Raw genomic sequence first — 17,731 nt, 5'->3', positions numbered from 1 at the left:
ATACTGGACTTTTCTCGTGTCAGCTGGGGAATATGTGGCAAGGGAGGAGCGGTATAAAGGTTCAAACTCCTTATCCGTGCACAAGTATAAGCACCTAAGGCCTCGGATACACTACTTCATCTCTATTTATATGCCACTTTCGATGCGCTTTTGTTGTATTTCTTGCGTGTAATGGGAGGGGTTTTGGTATCTATTGCCCTACAAACCTTGGCGCGAGACACTTGTTGCTCTCGTTCTCCTTAGAGGCTTCAAGGGAGACTCTACTAATAATAATGGATAAAATAATGCTGTTTTTATTCCACCCAGCGCCATATATAAAGACCAGGACAGGGAGAGCAGGAAAATGGCTACTATTGAGTTCTCGTGGTGGATGTAACTTGGCGTTATTTCCTCTTTATATGCTGATTATTACGGATTCAACCATAAGTTTTGAGTTTTCTTGCTAAAATGGACTTGTCATATTATTTCCTCTCTATGCTAACTTGTCTTTCTATGCTGACTTGTCTCTCTAGGCTGAACTGTCAGTATTTATACGCTGATTATTCTTATTTCCTCCCCATGCTGACTATTAGATTCAACCAACAGTTTTGAGTTTTCTTGCCAAAATCACGCCGGTGCATCCTCACTCGCTTACATTTCATATTGTTTGGCCAACGGAATGTCTCCTTTTACAACTTGCATGGATAATATGCCGTTACAGAATGACCGGCAGTTGCGATGGAGATTTTACAGAATAACAATGAGAAGAGGTATAAAAGGCTCTCAATTATATCTGACACGTGCCATGCTTCTTAAAATATAGCAACAAGCAGAAAAACTTTATAATACTGATGTCACCTGAAGAAGATGAGAAACAAAAAGCTTTCGAATCATAATATACTTCATGCCCTGTGCTTCACTTATACCTAAATGGGAAAATTTTATGCTGACGTACGTTGCCTGAAGTAGAAAAGATAAAAGAATAAGCTCTCAATCACATATTACACCCGTGACAAGTTTATATTATGGCTATACAAGCAGGAAAACTTTATATAATGACATTGCCTGCGGAAGAAGATATACAAAGCTCTCAATCACATCTTTCACACATTACGTCCCATCCATCATAAGAAATCGGGAAAACTATGTATACCAAGGAGACTAAAGTATAATATAGTCTCCTTAATGTATACTGACGTTGGTTGATGTATAAAAGAGATACAAAACCCTTCATCATGTCTTTCATACTTGTCAATCTTCATCTACAAGCAAGGAAGCATTCTGACATTGCCTGAGGGTGCTACTACAGGTTATCAGTCCTTCCAATGCAGTGCCTGAACCCGCCTCCTTCAGCCATGCAGCAAGGGCGCGGGGGTACGAGGCCTTCAATGTCCCCAGACCATCAATAGGAGCCTTATTAGGAGGGCGGCGAGGGCTAGAGATACGCGGGGAGTTAGTTCCGTAAATTGAGGAGTCCGAGCAGGCGGGACGGAAGACGTGGCCGGCTTTCTAACGCCGCGGGGCTACAGAGGGAGAGTCCTACCGGCCGCAAGGTCAAGGGCAATGCCGCCTCCAAGGACCATCTTGTTTTAGGAGGACGTAGCATACCTGGGACACCTGGGAGTGGTACAGGTTGATTGACTGATTGATTTTTTTTTTTCACAGCAGAGGAGGCAGGCTAATGGAGTAATTATAAGTCGCTCTCGTGTCATAAGGCAATTAAGCATGGATCATTTACGACACTGAAAGGCTTTAAATATCATCGAACGCCAAGGGAATGTTACCTCCAAGGACCATCTTGTTTGGGGAGGGCGCAGCATACCTGGGGACACCTGGGAGTGGTACAGGTTGATTGACTTTTTTTTTCACAGCAGAGGAGGCAGGCTAATGGAGTAATTATAAGTCGCTCTCGTGTCATAAGGCAATTAAGCATACGATCATTTACGACACTGAAAGGCTTTAAATACCTTCGAACGCCAAGGGAATGTTACCTCCAAGGACCATCTTGTTTGGGGAGACGCAGTACTAAGAATGATAGGCTACAGGCTAATGGAGTAATTATAAGTCGCTCTCGTGTCATAAGGCAATTAAGCATGGATCATTTACGACACTGAAAGGCTTTAAATATCATCGAACGCCAAGGGAATGTCACCTCCAAGGACCATCAAGGAATTTGGGAATAGTATATATATCCCTTTCGAGTAATTAGCTACTTATATCGTTCTCGTGTCATATAGCAATCAAGCTTAGGGTTCTTCACGACGTTGGAAGGCTTTAAATAGTACCAAACGCCAAGGCAATGTTACCTCCGAGGCCCACTACGAGAAGTTTGTGAGGGCGGAGACCACGAGGATATCCGGGAATGGTGGAGTCGCACGGAAACACGCCTCATAAAACATTATATTTCCCTAAGACACAAAACCGAACGTCAGCGCATCGCAATGTGTTCTAGAGGTAATTTCATCATAGCATTATTTCGACGTTATTCAAAGCGCAGGAGAGAGAACGGTGAACGGCAAGGCAATGAGTCCTATGGCAGTTCAGGATTCGATGTCTTACCCCCGAAGCAGGTTAACTAAATACGTCACTGACTGGCCTGAGACTAGACTGCCGAACGTCAATTTGTACGCACGAGGAACCCGGCGATGTGAGCCAAGGCAACGCCCAGCCAGAATACCTACGCTTACGAGTGTGTGTGTGTGTTCCCAGGTGTGGCGTACATACCTGACACACACACACAGAGAGAGAGAGAGAGAGAGAGAGAGAGAGAGAGAGACTATATTCTCATCATTCCCATAAATAGTTAATAATCCTAGTTTTTGTAGCATCAATCACAACTTGTATAATAGCTTACAATCCCGATAACCCATAAACTGCATGATAAATTGATAACTTGCATACTGAATGATAACCTGATAAAACATAAATTAAAGTGTTTCATGTCTACATTCTAATAACTGTACAATTACCTTCCTAATGCCACATCTAAGTGACCAGACACATGCAACAGGTGCTAGGACGCTGCTTACAGGCATATTCCAAGCTTTCTCTTATGATGATGCAAGAATGTTAGCTTTTACCAACAGGACACCTTCTTAACTTCGTGGAATTCCAAATACGAACTGCAAATCAAATTACTTTTCTTTTATGATGCAAGAGATGTTAGCTTGCACCATGACACCAATGATAGCTTCTAAACTTCATGGGATTCCAATTATGTACTGCAAATCAAATTACTTTTTTTATGATGATGTGAGAGATATCAGTTTTTACCAACTCACACACCAATGATAGCTTCTAAACTTCATGGAATTCCAAATATGTACTGCAAATCAAATTATTTTTTTATGATGATGTGAGAGATATCAGTTTTTACCAACTCACACACCAGTGATAGCTTCTAACCTTCATGGAATTCCAAATATGTACTGCAAATCAAATTATTTTTTTATGATGATGTGAGAGATATCAGTTTTTACCAACTCACACACCAGTGATAGCTTCTAACCTTCATGGGATTCCAAATATGTACTGCAAATCAAATTACTTTTTTTATGATGATGTGAGATATCAGTTTTTACCAACTCACACACCAATGATAGCTTCTAAACTTCATGGAATTCCAAATATGTACTGCAAATCAAATTATTTTTTTATGATGATGTGAGAGATATCAATTTTTACCAACTCACACACCAATGATAGCTTCTAACCTTCATGGGATTCCAAATATGTACTGCAAATCAAATATTTTTTTATGATGATGTGAGAGATATCAGTTTTTACCAACTCACACACCAATGATAGCTTCTAACCTTCATGGGATTCCAAATATGTACTGCAAATCAAATTAATTTTTTATGATGATGTGAGAGATATCAGTTTTTACCAACTCACACACCAATGATAGCTTCTAACCTTCATGGAATTCCAAATATGTACTGCAAATCAAATTACTTTTTTTATGATGTGAGAGATATCAGTTTTTACCAACTCACACACCAATGATAGCTTCTAAACTTCATGGGGTTCCAAATATGTACTGCAAATCAAATTACTTTTTTTATGATGATGTGAGAGATATCAGTTTTTACCAACTCACACACTAATGATAGCTTCTAACCTTCATGGAATTCCAAATATGTACTGCAAATCAAATTATTTTTTTATGATGATGTGAGAGATATCAGTTTTTACCAACTCACACACCAATGATAGCTTCTAAACTTTATGGGATTCCAAATATGTACTGCAAATCAAATTACTTTTTTTATGATGATGTGAGAGATATCAGTTTTTACCAACTCACACACCAATGATAGCTTCTAAACTTCATGGGATTCCAAATATGTACTGCAAATCAAATTACTTTTTTTATGATGATGTGAGATATCAGTTTTTACCAACTCACACACCAATGATAGCTTCTAAACTTCATGGGGTTCCAAATATGTACTGCAAATCAAATTAATTTTTTTATTATGATGAGAGATACAATGATAGCTTCTAAACTTTATGGAATTCCAAATATGTACTGCAAATCAAATTAATTTTTTATGATGATGTGAGAGATATCAGTTTTTACCAACTCACACACCAATGATAGCTTCTAACCTTCATGGGATTCCAAATATGTACTGCAAATCAAATTAATTTTTTATGATGATGTGAGAGATATCAGTTTTTACCAACTCACACACCAATGATAGCTTCTAACCTTCATGGAATTCCAAATACATGCTTCACATCAATTTACTGTTTTTAATGATGATGCGAGAGATATAAGCTTTTATCAACTCAAGACAGTTATGACAACTTCTAAACTTCATGGCATTCCAAATATACGTACTTCACATCAAATTACCTTTTTCTTATGATGCAAGAGATGTCACCTTCTACCAACTCCAGACACCATAACACCTTCTAAACTTCGTGGAATTCTAAATACGTACTTCATATCAAATTACTTTTCTCTCTTGGCCTATTCTATTACTACTAACCGGGAAAATTAATATGTTTGATGCAGCCACCAGCCAGTGAAAGTGGTTCATAGAAAGCTTGTAGGGAATGATGTCTGGCATACTGAAGTTATAAGTGATGCTGAAGGAGTGTCCTATGAAGGGGCAGCTAGCTTGCAGTATGGGTGTTACGTTCCTTTATGGATACTGCCTTACCGAGAGGCGCATTCCTTCATGAACCGGAGTGCATGACTTGTTTTTAACCCGCAGAGTGGCAGCAACTTTGAACCTTGACCCGTTCACAGTGCCAACTATTTTTTACTTTTTCTTATTTGCTCAAGAAATCATACTTAAAATCCTCACCTTCATAAACATATTGCCGGCTACTTTGAACCTTGACCCATTCATAGTGCCAGATAATTTTCTTTCTTTTTTTTCCATGTGCTCAAGAAATCATATATAAAATCATATGTTATGTCACCTTGGTAATGTTTTCTACACCATCTCACCACACTGCCAATACGCACACAATCAGTAGGCTACTCATATGTGATTCCCCATGGTCTGACCACGCGACAGACTCATGATCACCAGTCAGAACCGTCCCAGAATGAGCTTACTCACTGATCACTGGGTATGGCTGAAACCTCACAACGACACACCTGGGAGGCATGACACAACCCCTGACTGACACCTGGCACCCACTCACTGCCAGGTGGACACAGAAGTACTGATTAAACCAGTAGCAGCGACGGGCCAAGTTTGTGACGTTACCATGTACCAGTGACCGGCCAAATTTTTGCCATGATATAAACCCCCAAAATAGATGATGCATAAACTGATCACAAGTGCGTTGATACATATTATGAAATGGTTTGCGCGAGTGATGATTTCTTCTCATTTTTCTCGCTTAGAGGGGCCTTTAAGAAACATGATCCCCGCTGCTACCGGGTTAAAGGAATCGAACCCGGGACCTCTTGGTTGTGAGGTGAACATGCCAACCACTGCACCAAGAGGCGGGTGAGAGTGGTGAGAATCATGCCAATGGTGATGGTGTTTCTTCCCCACTCTCACGGCTATCGCTGAGTTGCATGTTTTTCTTCTTCTTTTTTACGTCCTGGACTATAGTGCCGGTAGGCTTTCTTGGTTGGGTCTGGTGGTTGGCCCAAGCCTCTCATGGCGCAGGCAAGTGTTAACCCGTTGACTAAGAATTTCCTACAAGAAGACACCACCAAGCTACAGGAATGGATAAAAAAGTGGCTGCTACAATTCAGTGAAGAAAAATGTAAAGTTCTGCACCTTGGGAGGGGATATCCAGCATACCAATACCACATGGAAAACACTCCACTATCCACCACAGAGCCAGAGAAAGACCTGGGAGTATATGTTATCAGGCTACCAGTGAAAGCCAAATTTGTTCCAATCACAGCGGACTGGTTAATGGTGCATAAAGACCTCAACACCTCATACAAGAACCTTTCAAAACGCTGTCCTCGGGAGCTGAAGTGCTTACGAAGAGAGGCTTGAAAGAATCACAAGAAAAACAAAGAAGGAATAACAACTTCACCAACGTTTTATTAATGCCAAATCAGAGTTGCCAAAAATTCTATTACTGCTACTACTGTGTCCCTTTACTCTCCTTCTCCTTCTCCTCACCTTCTTCCTCCTCCTCCTCCGACTCTTCCTCATCGTCATCCTCCTCGTCCTCATCCTCATCATCATCATCGTCGTCGTCCTCATCGTCGTTCCCGTAGTAGTAGCCGTAGCCCACCGCCCCCTCACCATCATCGTCAAAGTCATGGTCGATCTGCTGTCGGCCAAACTTGTGGGTCCGAGCTGTGGGGGGAAGGAGAGAAGTAGTGCAGTGAGCGAGGGATGTAGATAGGTAAGATAAGGTAAGGTAAGTTAAGTTAAGGTAAGGTAAGGTAATGTAATGTAAGGTAAGGTAAGGTTAGAATAGGTTGAAAGGTAACAGTTGTATTGAGGGAGAGAGGAGACAAGGTGAGGTTAGGTTAGGTTAGAGTAGGTTGAAAGGTGACAGCTGTATTGAGGGAGAGAGAGAAGACAAGAAGGTGAGGTTAGGTTAGTTTAGAATAGGGTGAAAGGTAACAGCTGTATTGAGGGAGAGAGGGGAGAACAGAAGGTGAGGTGAGGTTAGTTTAGAATAGGTTGAAAGGTGACAGCTGTATTGAGGGAGAGAGGGGAGAACAGAAGGTGAGGTGAGGTTAGTTTAGAATAGGGTGAAAGGTAACAGCTACATTGAGGGAGGGAGGAATGCAGGAAGGTAAGGTTCGGTTAAGTTAGAATAGGCTGAGAGGCAAGAGCTACATTATGGGACACCACGATAAGGAAAAAATCAAGAGGAGGTAGGGAAGTTAAGTTAGGTTGAGAGGCAAAAGCTCCCCTGAGGTAAGGAGGGATGCAGGAAGGGGGCATTAGATTAGGTTACGTTAGAATAATTTGAGAGGTAAAATCGAGAGGCAAAAGCTCCCCTGAGGTAAGGAGGGATGCAGGAAGGGGACATTAGATTAGGTTAGGTTAGGATAATTTGAGAGGTAAAATTGAGAGGCAAAAGCTCCCCTGAGGTAAGGAGGGATGCAGGAAGGGGACATTAGATTAGGTTAGGTTAGAATAATTTGAGAGGTAAAACTGAGAGGCAAAAGCTACCCTGAGGTAAGGAAGGATGCAGGAAGGGGACATTAGATTAGTTTAGGTTAGAATAATTTAAGAGGTAAAATTGAGAGGCAAAAGCTCGCCTGAGGAAAGGAAGGATGCAGGAAGGGGACATTAGATTAGGTTAGGTTAGGATAATTTAAGAGGTAAAATTGAGAGGCAAAAGCTCCCCTGAGGTAAGGAGGGATGCAGGAAGGGGACATTAGATTAGTTTAGGTTAGAATAATTTAAGAGGTAAAACTGAGAGGCAAAAGCTCGCCTGAGGAAAGGAGGGATGCAGGAAGGGGACATTAGATTAGGTTACGTTAGAATAATTTGAGAGGTAAAACTGAGAGGCAAAAGCTCGCCTGAGGAAAGGAAGGATGCAGGAAGGGGACATTAGATTAGGTTACGTTAGAATAATTTGAGAGGTAAAACTGAGAGGCAAAAGCTACTCTGAGGGAGGAGGAGCATGAATCAAGGACTGGAAAGTAGGGAGGTTAGGTCAGAAGCAGTGTTGCCAGATTTTCGTATTCACCACAACGTATTTATCATTTTTTAAGCCTCAAAACTCTCGTACCTACACAAATAACGACAGAAAATCATCGAAGTTAGCATTAAAACTGTTATTTATTGAGGTTTGTGTTTTTTGCTATAGTTATCGGTTAGAAGCTATGAAAATGCAATGCGATGAGTATGATAATTTGAAACGCTGGTCAAATCTGCACCAAAGGACATGGAGCATAAATCAAGGACAGACATAATGGCAAGGACAGGTGACAGGAAAGTAGGGGAGTTGAGTTAGAGCAAAACAAACACAAAGGACATAATGACAAAGACAGGTGCAGGGCGGAGGGGAGCATAAATCAAATCTGCACCAAAGGACATAATGGCAAGGACAGGTGCAGGGCGTGAGGGGAGCATAAATCAAGGACAGGAAAGTAGGGAGGTTAGGTTAGAGGCAAAATCTGCACCAAAGGACATAATGGCAAGGACAGGTGCAGGGCGCAATCCCTCCACACACTTACTGGACATGCTGAGCTCCTTGGTCTCCTCCGTATCAAAGCCACACTTGGGGCACGGCAGCTTCTGGCGGTTGTCGTACTTGACGCCCTTCCTGCGCACGTGCTCCTCACAGTAGCAGGTCTTGCAGCGCAGGCACGAGTACTGCCCGTGGCGGTTACATGACAGACCTGATGGGGGAAGAGAACTGCAGTGAGGGACAGCAATGATCAGGGACATCTTCCATTTATTTAACCCGTTGACTGTGAATCTCCTACAAAAAGACATCACCAACCTATAGGAATGGATCAAAAAGTGGCTGCTATAATTCACTAAAGAAAAATGTAGTCATGCACCTTGGGAGGGGATATCCAGCATACCAATAACATGTGGGTAACACTCCACTATCCACCACAGAGGTAGAGAAAGACATGGGAGTATATGTTATCAGGCTACTAGTGAAAGCCAAATTCGTTCCAATAACAGCGGACGGGTTAACTATATCTGATGCTTCACACTATCTACCTTAGGCCAGAAGCTGTCTATATAATGTTAATTTTTCTGCAGAGCCCAGAGTGTCACAATTTCACTGACTTTAGTGTGGTACAAGGTTTTACAGACACCATTATTTCCTTATTAAAAATACAAATCCTTTACAATTCAATTATAAATCCTGAGAGTTTAAGGAGATGCAGGATACAAACAAAATTACCAAACAATATATATAAATATCTAATAAAAACTAACATGAACAATTTCTTCATTTTAAGGTAAAGTTATATGGGAAGCTTCTACAAATACCTAGACGCCCATGGCTAAGTAACCAATCTTACGAGACTTGCATAAAAGCCTTAAAAGCCCTGTTAATGGACAACGATTGACTGCCTTCTGTTCATACCCAAACAAAGCGACTGAAATACTCTAACTAATAATCAGATGCATCACAGGAACCAAGACTCACACTTGTAGGACTCCTGCTCCAGCACCTGGCAGGAGGCTTGGTGCTCAAACTGGTCATCCTCACACAGGAAGTTCTGGCAGTAGTGACAACGGAAGATGCGGCCGCCATGACTCCACACCTGTTGACACCACACCTGTTAGCCACTCCTCATATTGAAACTCATCACCATATTCTTTTGACTGATATGTAAACTAATAATGGAGAGCTATGAAGTTAGAATATATAACTGACTAATAAAGAAGAATGGGAGGTCCTGACTAAGAAAGGGACATAGAAAGAAAGCTGAGGAAGGGAAAGAAGGGGTAATATAAGCCATGTAAAATGAAGAGAGCAGTGGGGGGTTCAGGAAGGGAAGGAAGGGGTAAGGAAGACAGTGGAGGGTTCAGGAAGGGAAGGAAGGGGTAAGGAAGACAGTGGGGGGTTCAGGAAGGGAAGGAAGGGTCAAAACAGGCAGTGGGGGTTCAGGAAGGGAAGGAAGGGGTAAAACAGGCAGTGGGGGGCTTAGGAAGGGAAGGAAGGACCAGCACAAGCTACACAACAAGAGGGAGGTTCACTCACATCTCGGTCACACTCATTGCAGTTGGCGTCCATGAGTGGGCAGGTGCAAGCGTGTGTCTGGAGGCACTTGCGGCCGTGACACACCCACGCCTCGCAGAAGTCACAGATGGCACCCTGGAATGAAGTGTTGGGGTGATAATGTGCTCCTTCATAAACACATTCACACAGGCAAGATAGGGTGTCCAGTGCAGATGTAGCTAATAGATGTGGAGTAGAGGACCTGGAAACAGTGCTCAGAAGGGAAAGACTCCAATGGTTTGGACATGTAAAGAGTACAGGTGAGGATATAGTGCTGGGAGCTGTGGAGAGATTAGAGGTAGAAGGAAGGAGACCAGTTGGTAGACCTAGGAAAATGTGAGGAAGGTGTATACAGGAAGACTTGGCAGTGATGGGATTGGATGAACATCAGGCAGAGGACAGAGTAGAATGGAGGAGAGCCATGAAGCGTCCAACCGCTCAGGAATAGTAAAAACCAACATTAAACGAAATGATGATGATGATGATGATGACACAGGCATACATCACAGATTTATAGAGGATGAAGAACGGTGAGCTGCAACACACCAACGCCTCACAGAAGTCACAAATGGCACCCTGAAATGAAGTATGGGGATGATCATGCGCTCTTTCATGGACACATTCACACAGGCATACATCACAGATTTATAGAGGATGAAGAATGGTGAGCTGCAACACACCAACGCCTCACAGAAGTCACAAATGGCACCCTGAAATGAAGTGTGGGGATGATAATGCGCTCTTTCATAGACACATTCACGCAGGCATACATCACAGATTTATAGAGGAAAGAAAGAACACCCTAACAAACACTCATTTCTTTTGTGAGTACTTATTTCCAGATCGCATTTGTGTCTGTGTAATGAAGAAGCAGCGCCAACTCACCACCATAGCGAGGCCGATGGTGAAGGTGCCGGGATGCTTCACCACACAGTCGCCAGTCTTGAGCATGCACTTCATCTTCCCGCAGTGGGCGCATTGGGGCAGCCGCTGGAGGGACTGGCAGAAGTAGCAGAAGGCTCGGTTCTTCTGACGGCGCTGGCACTTGTCACATTCCTGGAGGGGCGGAAATGCATCACTAAACTTTTTTTTTCCCTACAGTAGAGAAAGAAGCTCATGGGTAAAACATATGAATACAACAACAACAACAACACTGCTCCAACAAAAGATGGTAAAGATGAGTGACCAAAAGAGAGGTCTGGATGGCGAGGTGTCTTGATGCTCTTCTCTTTTCTACAACCATTTTCAGTTTGAGGCTTTGTAAAAAAAAAAAAATAAATAAATAAATAAATAAAATAAAATAAAATATCCATTGCTCCTACAAGAGATGGCAGAGAAAAGTGGGCACGAGAGACGTCAATTATGGATGGAGAGTTGCCTTGATACCCCTCTCTTTCTTCTACAACCATCTTCAGTGTGAGGCTTTGGGGAAAAAAAAAAAAATAAAAAAAAAAAAATGTGCAGCTCCCACAAAAGATGGTAGAGAAGAGTGGCCACAAGAGACGTCAATTATGGATGGAGAGTTGCCTTGATACCCCTCTCTTTCTTCTACAACCATCTTCAGTGTGAGGCTTTGGAAAAAAAAAAAAAAAAAAAAAAAAAAAAAAAAGTGCAGCTCCCACAAAAGATGGTAGAGAAGAGCGACCATAAGAGACGTTAATTTTGGACGGAGCGTTGTCTTGATACTCCTCTCCTTTCTACAACCAGCTTCAATTTGAGGCTTCGCAGGCACATGGAAGCAATCAAATCATCGTTACTTGCTCTGTCGTTAATATATCTTGAAATATGATCTGGGGTTATATATCATGGGATTTATTTCCGTTTGTCACATTTTGGCAGCGGAACCTAGGTCAAGTTAGGTTAGATTTAGTTGGTAAGTCAGGTCAGGTGAAATTGTGTAAGATGTTTGAGAATAAAATAAAACAATGTATTTTCTTTAGCGACAGAGCATTATTTTGAGGCTGAAGTAATCTGAACATTAATCTTTTATCATGAGGCTTAAATTTAAGTTTATGAATCCTTAACCTATAGCTGCGGGGATCATGTTTCTTAAAGGCCCCTCTAAGCAAATTAATGAGAAAAAAATCATCACTAACGCAAATCATTACGGTATATAATATTTATCAACGCATTTGTGGTCAGTTTATGCATCTTCTATTTTGGGGGGTTTATGTCAAGGCAAAAAATTTGGCCCGTCGCTAGTACACGGTAAAGCCACAAATCTGGTCCGTCGTTGCTACCGGGTTAGAACCTGGGTCAAGTGTGTGATACTTCAGCTCTGTGCCTGAAACCTTTATTTTTTTTCGCATCCATTAGTTTTTTGTTGTTTCCTGTTCCCATTCCATCCTAACTCACCATGACAGAGTTGCAGGGCAGGTCAGCCAGGGAGCGGTTGGCCCGGCCCTTCCTCAGCTCCTTCTGGCGAGCCTTCTGCTTCTCCGCCTTCTTCCTCTGTCCCGTCTTCTTCTTGGGCATGGTGGCAGGAGTGTAGGCAAGCTCCTGGGAACAGATGGAGATTGAGCATGGTTGGCTGCAATACCAGACCAACTGCCAACACCAGGATACTCCAGCTCCAACTCCAACAGACTCACTGATTGGAGCAAGCAAGCCAACTAAGTGTAAGTGTAACCAGGTATCATCATATTGCATTATCCAGAGAAATTGTGGAGTCACTTTGCGCCTCAAAAAAAAATAAATAAATAAATAAATAAAAAAAAAAATAAATAAATAAAAAAATGCCTCCATATTATAATTAAGGGATGAAATACATGTCCATCAACCATAATATGAAGGCGCAAGTACTTAAAAGTAAAGAAAGAGGCCTAATCCCCTTCCCCTAACGATCTTGGGGGACCCACGGAAAATCGGGGGTTTTGGGTGGGAGAGCATATTTATACTACACAAACCGAACTTTACATAACCTATCCTCTAATGATCTGACCAACTTCATGAAAACTCATCAGCTGCAGTTTTGGTTGGAGACATCACACAGTTTTTGGATGGGCGTGTCCCCAGCCAGGTAAGAAATCCAGGTGAGAGGGCTTCGTCACCCTCAACCCCCCTCCTAACCAGGCCATTATAACCTCCTAGGGAGTATATGAACGATGCGCCGGTAAAACTAGAAAAGGTTATTATTCTCGTGGAGGCAATATTGGAGGCGCGTAGTGACTCTCCATATTTAGCTTATCTAGTGAGCAGGTACGCTGGAAGATTCTGGGCCACCCTACTCGATGCTGAACTAGAAAATTGGTGGAGGCACCTTCCCTTCTTATATATCTGCTTTGCCTCCCTTTCATGACACCAATCTGCCTCTCTTCCTACTTCTCCACCTGTCTCTCTTATCCTCTTCCTGTCCTTCTGTCTTTATTCTCCTCTCCCTTGAATTGTTAGAGGTACTGTTTTGAAGGTGGGTGTAGGAGGAGCATAAAGGCCATAAAGCTTACGGCGTGGCGCGGCGAGGGACGTGATCAGCTGAGTGTGTTTACCTCGCCGGTGACGTCACGTGGTGGCTGTGACGATGATTATTAGGCCTTTACAACGGCATCACTCTGGCACACACACACACACACACACACACACACACACACACACACACACACACAAATCAAATCATCGCTGTCCACGAATTCAAATACATACATAATAATACATGAGTTACCACACACAAAATATCACCAGCTCTTTCACAAGACCAAAGAAATATCTATGAGCATACTTCCAGGCATGGTGCGAAGTAGTAGTAGTAGTAGTAGTAGTAGTAGTAGTAGTAGTAGTAGTAGTAGTAGTAGTAGTAGTAGTAGTAGTAGTAGTAGTAGTAGTAGTAGTAGTAGTAGGCTAATAATAATAATAATAATAATAATAATAATAATAATAATAATAATAATAATAATAATAATAATAATAATAATAATAATAATAATAATAACAATAATAATACTAATAAATAAAATAAAGGGCCGTATATTTTTGCTCTTCCTTTTCTTTAAGCATTATACCTTGTCAAAACCATTACTACTGTACATAATAACTTTTTGGTATCGCTCGAATTATAACAGTGATGTAATTGACAGGGCTAACATTCAGGGGCTTACATTTCAATATGCAATAAAAAGTAAAATCAAGCACCACAAGAGTTATTTCCTCACAATAATCTCCTCCCTTCTCCTTTGCTGTTTTACTTGCAACAATAAACTATCAATCAATCAATCAATCAATCCTCACACCTTGCTTTTTAGATCGTACGATATTGACAAGGGGTTCAAGTTATCAGTGTGAAAGATTATACATGGAAATGCTTGATATCCGTCGAGCACAGTAAGTTATCAACAGCTATTTCTTTTTTTATAGAGTTCCTGTTGAGTGTCGCGGGTGACGCCTCCCTCACCTGCCACTTACGCAATCAAGGTGTGCAGCAATTAAGGTGTTGACGTCACCAAGATTACGGGGGACAAGGAATTACCCCGCATACCGATCTGCGTCAATATACATACATATTCCACCTTCCTGTATTCGGTTTGACATTTTTACCCCTTCGCTAGGCAGGTAAAGGTAGGGGATTTTACTTATATTCTTCTACCATACATAGGCTACATACATACATATTCCACCTCCCTGTATTCGGTTTGACATTTTCACCCCTTCGCTAGGCAGGTAAAGGTAGGGGATTTTACTTATATTCTTCTACCATACATAGGCTACTTACATACATACAAACATACATACATATAAACCATTGTACATACATATATACATACATACATACATACAAACAAACCATCGTACATACATATGGCATCTAGTTCTGTTCTCTTTAGTCGGAGCAGCATATATAGTGGACTTTTTTTTTTTTTTTTTTTGCTATTTTTGTCTTTTGCCCTTGACCTGCCTCCCTTGTTTAAAAAAAGACATACTTGCTTAAATACATAGCTACATACATACATAAATACATAGGACATACATACATACATACATAGACACCTTAATTAATGGGGAGGCGGTGGCCGAGTGTTTACTGTGCGGGCGTGGTAAGAGCGATCGAGAACTCTGCGCGGACTAGATTCGAGTCCACGCTGATTTTCCAGTCATCGCTGATCACCCACATGCTGTCCGGATCTTCAATCAACCTTAACTTCAGCGATTTCGGTCAAGATGAGCACCAGGGGGCAGCATGTTTTGTTTTTCTTACTTAGGGAGGAAAATAGAAGAGGGGGGTGAAGAAGGCAAAGGGAGAAACGAGAAATAAAGTAGGAGGAGAATAGATGGCGGGTCGCCCACCGATCGAGGACAGGTTTTATTGCTCTTAAAATATACAGGTTTGGGGGCAGCATGGGCCAAGCAAGAGTCATACATCACGGCAACCACTATAAATAAAATTAGCCTGCGCCAATAACGGAGTGGGGCCGCCCATAAGGTCCTTCAAGAAAGCTAAACGGGCGCTACTGGTAACACACACACACACACACACACACACACACACACACATAAAAATAAGTTAACCCGATAAATTTAAGATTGATTGATTGATAGTTTATTGTTGCAAGTAAACAACAAAGGAGAAGGGAGGAATTAACATGCTATCCCAACCCCCAGACAGGACTTAAGAGGGACTGCGCAGAGCTTTCCACAATACCAAGCTCCGTGTACATAAATAAATACATCGGTGAGTAGCGGGCTTTTTTTTCTACATTTTTTTAATTGCACTCTTTTTGTGGTTGTCTTATGTTGTGAGCCGTCTCCTTTGTTTTAACACACACACACACGCACACACACACACACACACACACACACACTCCTTTGATCTCTATTCAGGAGCAGTGAGTAGCGGGCTTTTTTTTATATATTGTTCTTTACGCCCTTGGACTGTAAACACACACACACACACACACACACACACACACACACCACACATTATACTGCACATACCACGTACCGTACTAGTTTTGTCTCTTATCACCCTTGTATTAGACGCACCAAATATCGCTCGTAACAAAAAGACCCACGAAGGGATAATAATGTTAATTGTGAGTCAAGTTATGCAAGTCGAGGCTCCGGGTTATCTAGAAATTAATAAAGTGAGGGTGATCAACAGCTTAATTGGTTAGATCAGTGTACTTAGGACTGTATTGAGTAATTAAGGGAAGCATTGACAATTGTTACGTAAAAATTCAACTGCGATTAAGTAATATTTCGGTCTGTGTGTGTGTGTGTGTGTGTGTGTGTGTGTGTGTGAGAGGAAAAGAAAGAGAAGGATAAAGAGAAGGAAGAGTAGAAGGAAAAGAAGGATAAAAGGAAGGAAAGAAGGAAGAATGGATCGAGGAAGAAGAGAGAAGGAAGAAGGAGGAGGAGGAGGAGGAGAAGGAAAAGATTAACAGGAGAAAATGGATCGCGGAAGTGAAGAAATCGATTATCACCAAAATTGATAAAACTTGATAAAAAAAAGTGACTCACGGGTGTTTAAATTTTTTGTACATGTATGATATCAATAGATCAACACACACACACACACACACACACACACACACACACACACACACACACACACACACACACACACACACACACACACTTTTTTAATCTTTTCTTCCTTCGTGTTTAATCTGACCTTTTTTTCCTCTCCTCCCTTTCTTACTCTTCCCTTCCTTTCCCTCTCCTTCCCTTCCCTTTCTATTCTTACGATCCTTTCCAATCCTTCCCTTCCCTTCCTTCCCTTTTTCCTATCCTTTCTAACCCTTCCCTTCCTTTCCCTCTCCTTCCCTTCCCTTCCTATTCTTACGATCCTTTCCAATCCTTCCCTTTCTTTCCTATCCTTTCTTACCCTTCCCTTCCTTTCCCTCTCCTTCCCTTCCCTTCCTATTCTTACGATCCTTTCCAATCCTTCCCTTCCCTTCCTTCCTTTTCTTTCCTATCCTTTCTTACCCTTCCCTTCCTCTCCCTCTCCTTCCCTTCCAATTTTCCTTTTCCTTCCCTTCCCTTCCTATTCTTACGATCCTTTCCAATCCTTCCCTTCCCTTCCTTTTCTTTCTTTCCTATCCTTTCTTATCCTTCCCTTCCTTTCCCTCTGCTTCCCTTCCACTCTTCCTTTTCCTTCCCTTCCTATTCTTATGATCCTTTCCAATCCTTCCCCAATGCCATCCTTTCCCTTCCCTTCCCTTCATTTATCTTCCTTCCTTCCCTTTTCTTCTCTTCTCTCCCTTCCCATCCTTTCCCTTTCTTTATTCCCCCCCCCCCCCGTTCCCCTTCCTTCCCTTCTCTTTCCTTCATTCCCTTCCCTTTCCTTCCTTCCCTTCCATTCCATAAAATTCCCCTTCCTTTCCTTCCTACCCTCTCCCTTTCTTTCCTTCCCCTTCAGTTCCTCCCTATTCCCTTCTTTCCTTCATTTTCTTTCCCACTCCCCATTCCCCTTCCTTCCCTTTCTTTCCCCAACCCTCATTCTCTTTATTTCCCGTTCATTCCTTCCCCTTCCATCCCCCCCCTCTCTCTCTCTCTCTCTCTCTCTCAGGTTCGTATACGTCAGTCAGGTAAGTCTGTTGTGTAGAATCGCTTTAATCTATCTTATCTTCTTATCCTTATCAGTGAACGGGTGGCCTCGCTGCCGCCCTCGACC

At 42.0% G+C, this 17,731-nt stretch overlaps 1 protein-coding gene across 1 annotated transcript; it reads right to left on the bottom strand.

Annotated features, from left to right (window-relative positions):
• Window positions 1-6,489: 6,489 nt before the first annotated feature.
• On the bottom strand, window positions 6,490-13,702 carry LOC127008356 (zinc finger protein 330 homolog). The gene is made up of 7 exons (XM_050880322.1): window positions 13,572-13,702; window positions 12,484-12,627; window positions 11,014-11,184; window positions 10,111-10,224; window positions 9,553-9,670; window positions 8,618-8,782; window positions 6,490-6,773 (listed from the first exon to the last, which is right to left on the bottom strand). The coding sequence occupies exons 2-7, from the start codon at window positions 12,601-12,603 to the stop codon at window positions 6,556-6,558; spliced, it is 906 nt and encodes a 301-aa protein (XP_050736279.1). The 5' UTR covers window positions 12,604-12,627; window positions 13,572-13,702; the 3' UTR covers window positions 6,490-6,555.
• Window positions 13,703-17,731: the final 4,029 nt, after the last annotated feature.

This window comes from Eriocheir sinensis, chromosome 37, assembly GCF_024679095.1.
Source record: "Eriocheir sinensis breed Jianghai 21 chromosome 37, ASM2467909v1, whole genome shotgun sequence".
NCBI classification, from domain to species: Eukaryota; Metazoa; Arthropoda; class Malacostraca; order Decapoda; family Varunidae; genus Eriocheir; species Eriocheir sinensis.
This window is presented reverse-complemented; position numbering and strand designations above follow the sequence as displayed.

Excerpts from the sequence above, each read along its gene's own strand:
- LOC127008356 (XM_050880322.1), bottom strand. The coding sequence starts at position 12,603 with ATGCCCAAGAAGAAGACGGGACAGAGGAAGAAGGCGGAGAAGCAGAAG. Across the intron at positions 10,225-11,013 it reads CCATCGGCCTCGCTATGGTG|GGTGCCATCTGTGACTTCTG; the intron begins GTGAGTTGGCGC and ends ACTTCATTCCAG. Across the intron at positions 8,783-9,552 it reads GGAGCAGGAGTCCTACAAGT|GTCTGTCATGTAACCGCCAC; the intron begins GTGAGTCTTGGT and ends TTCCCCCATCAG.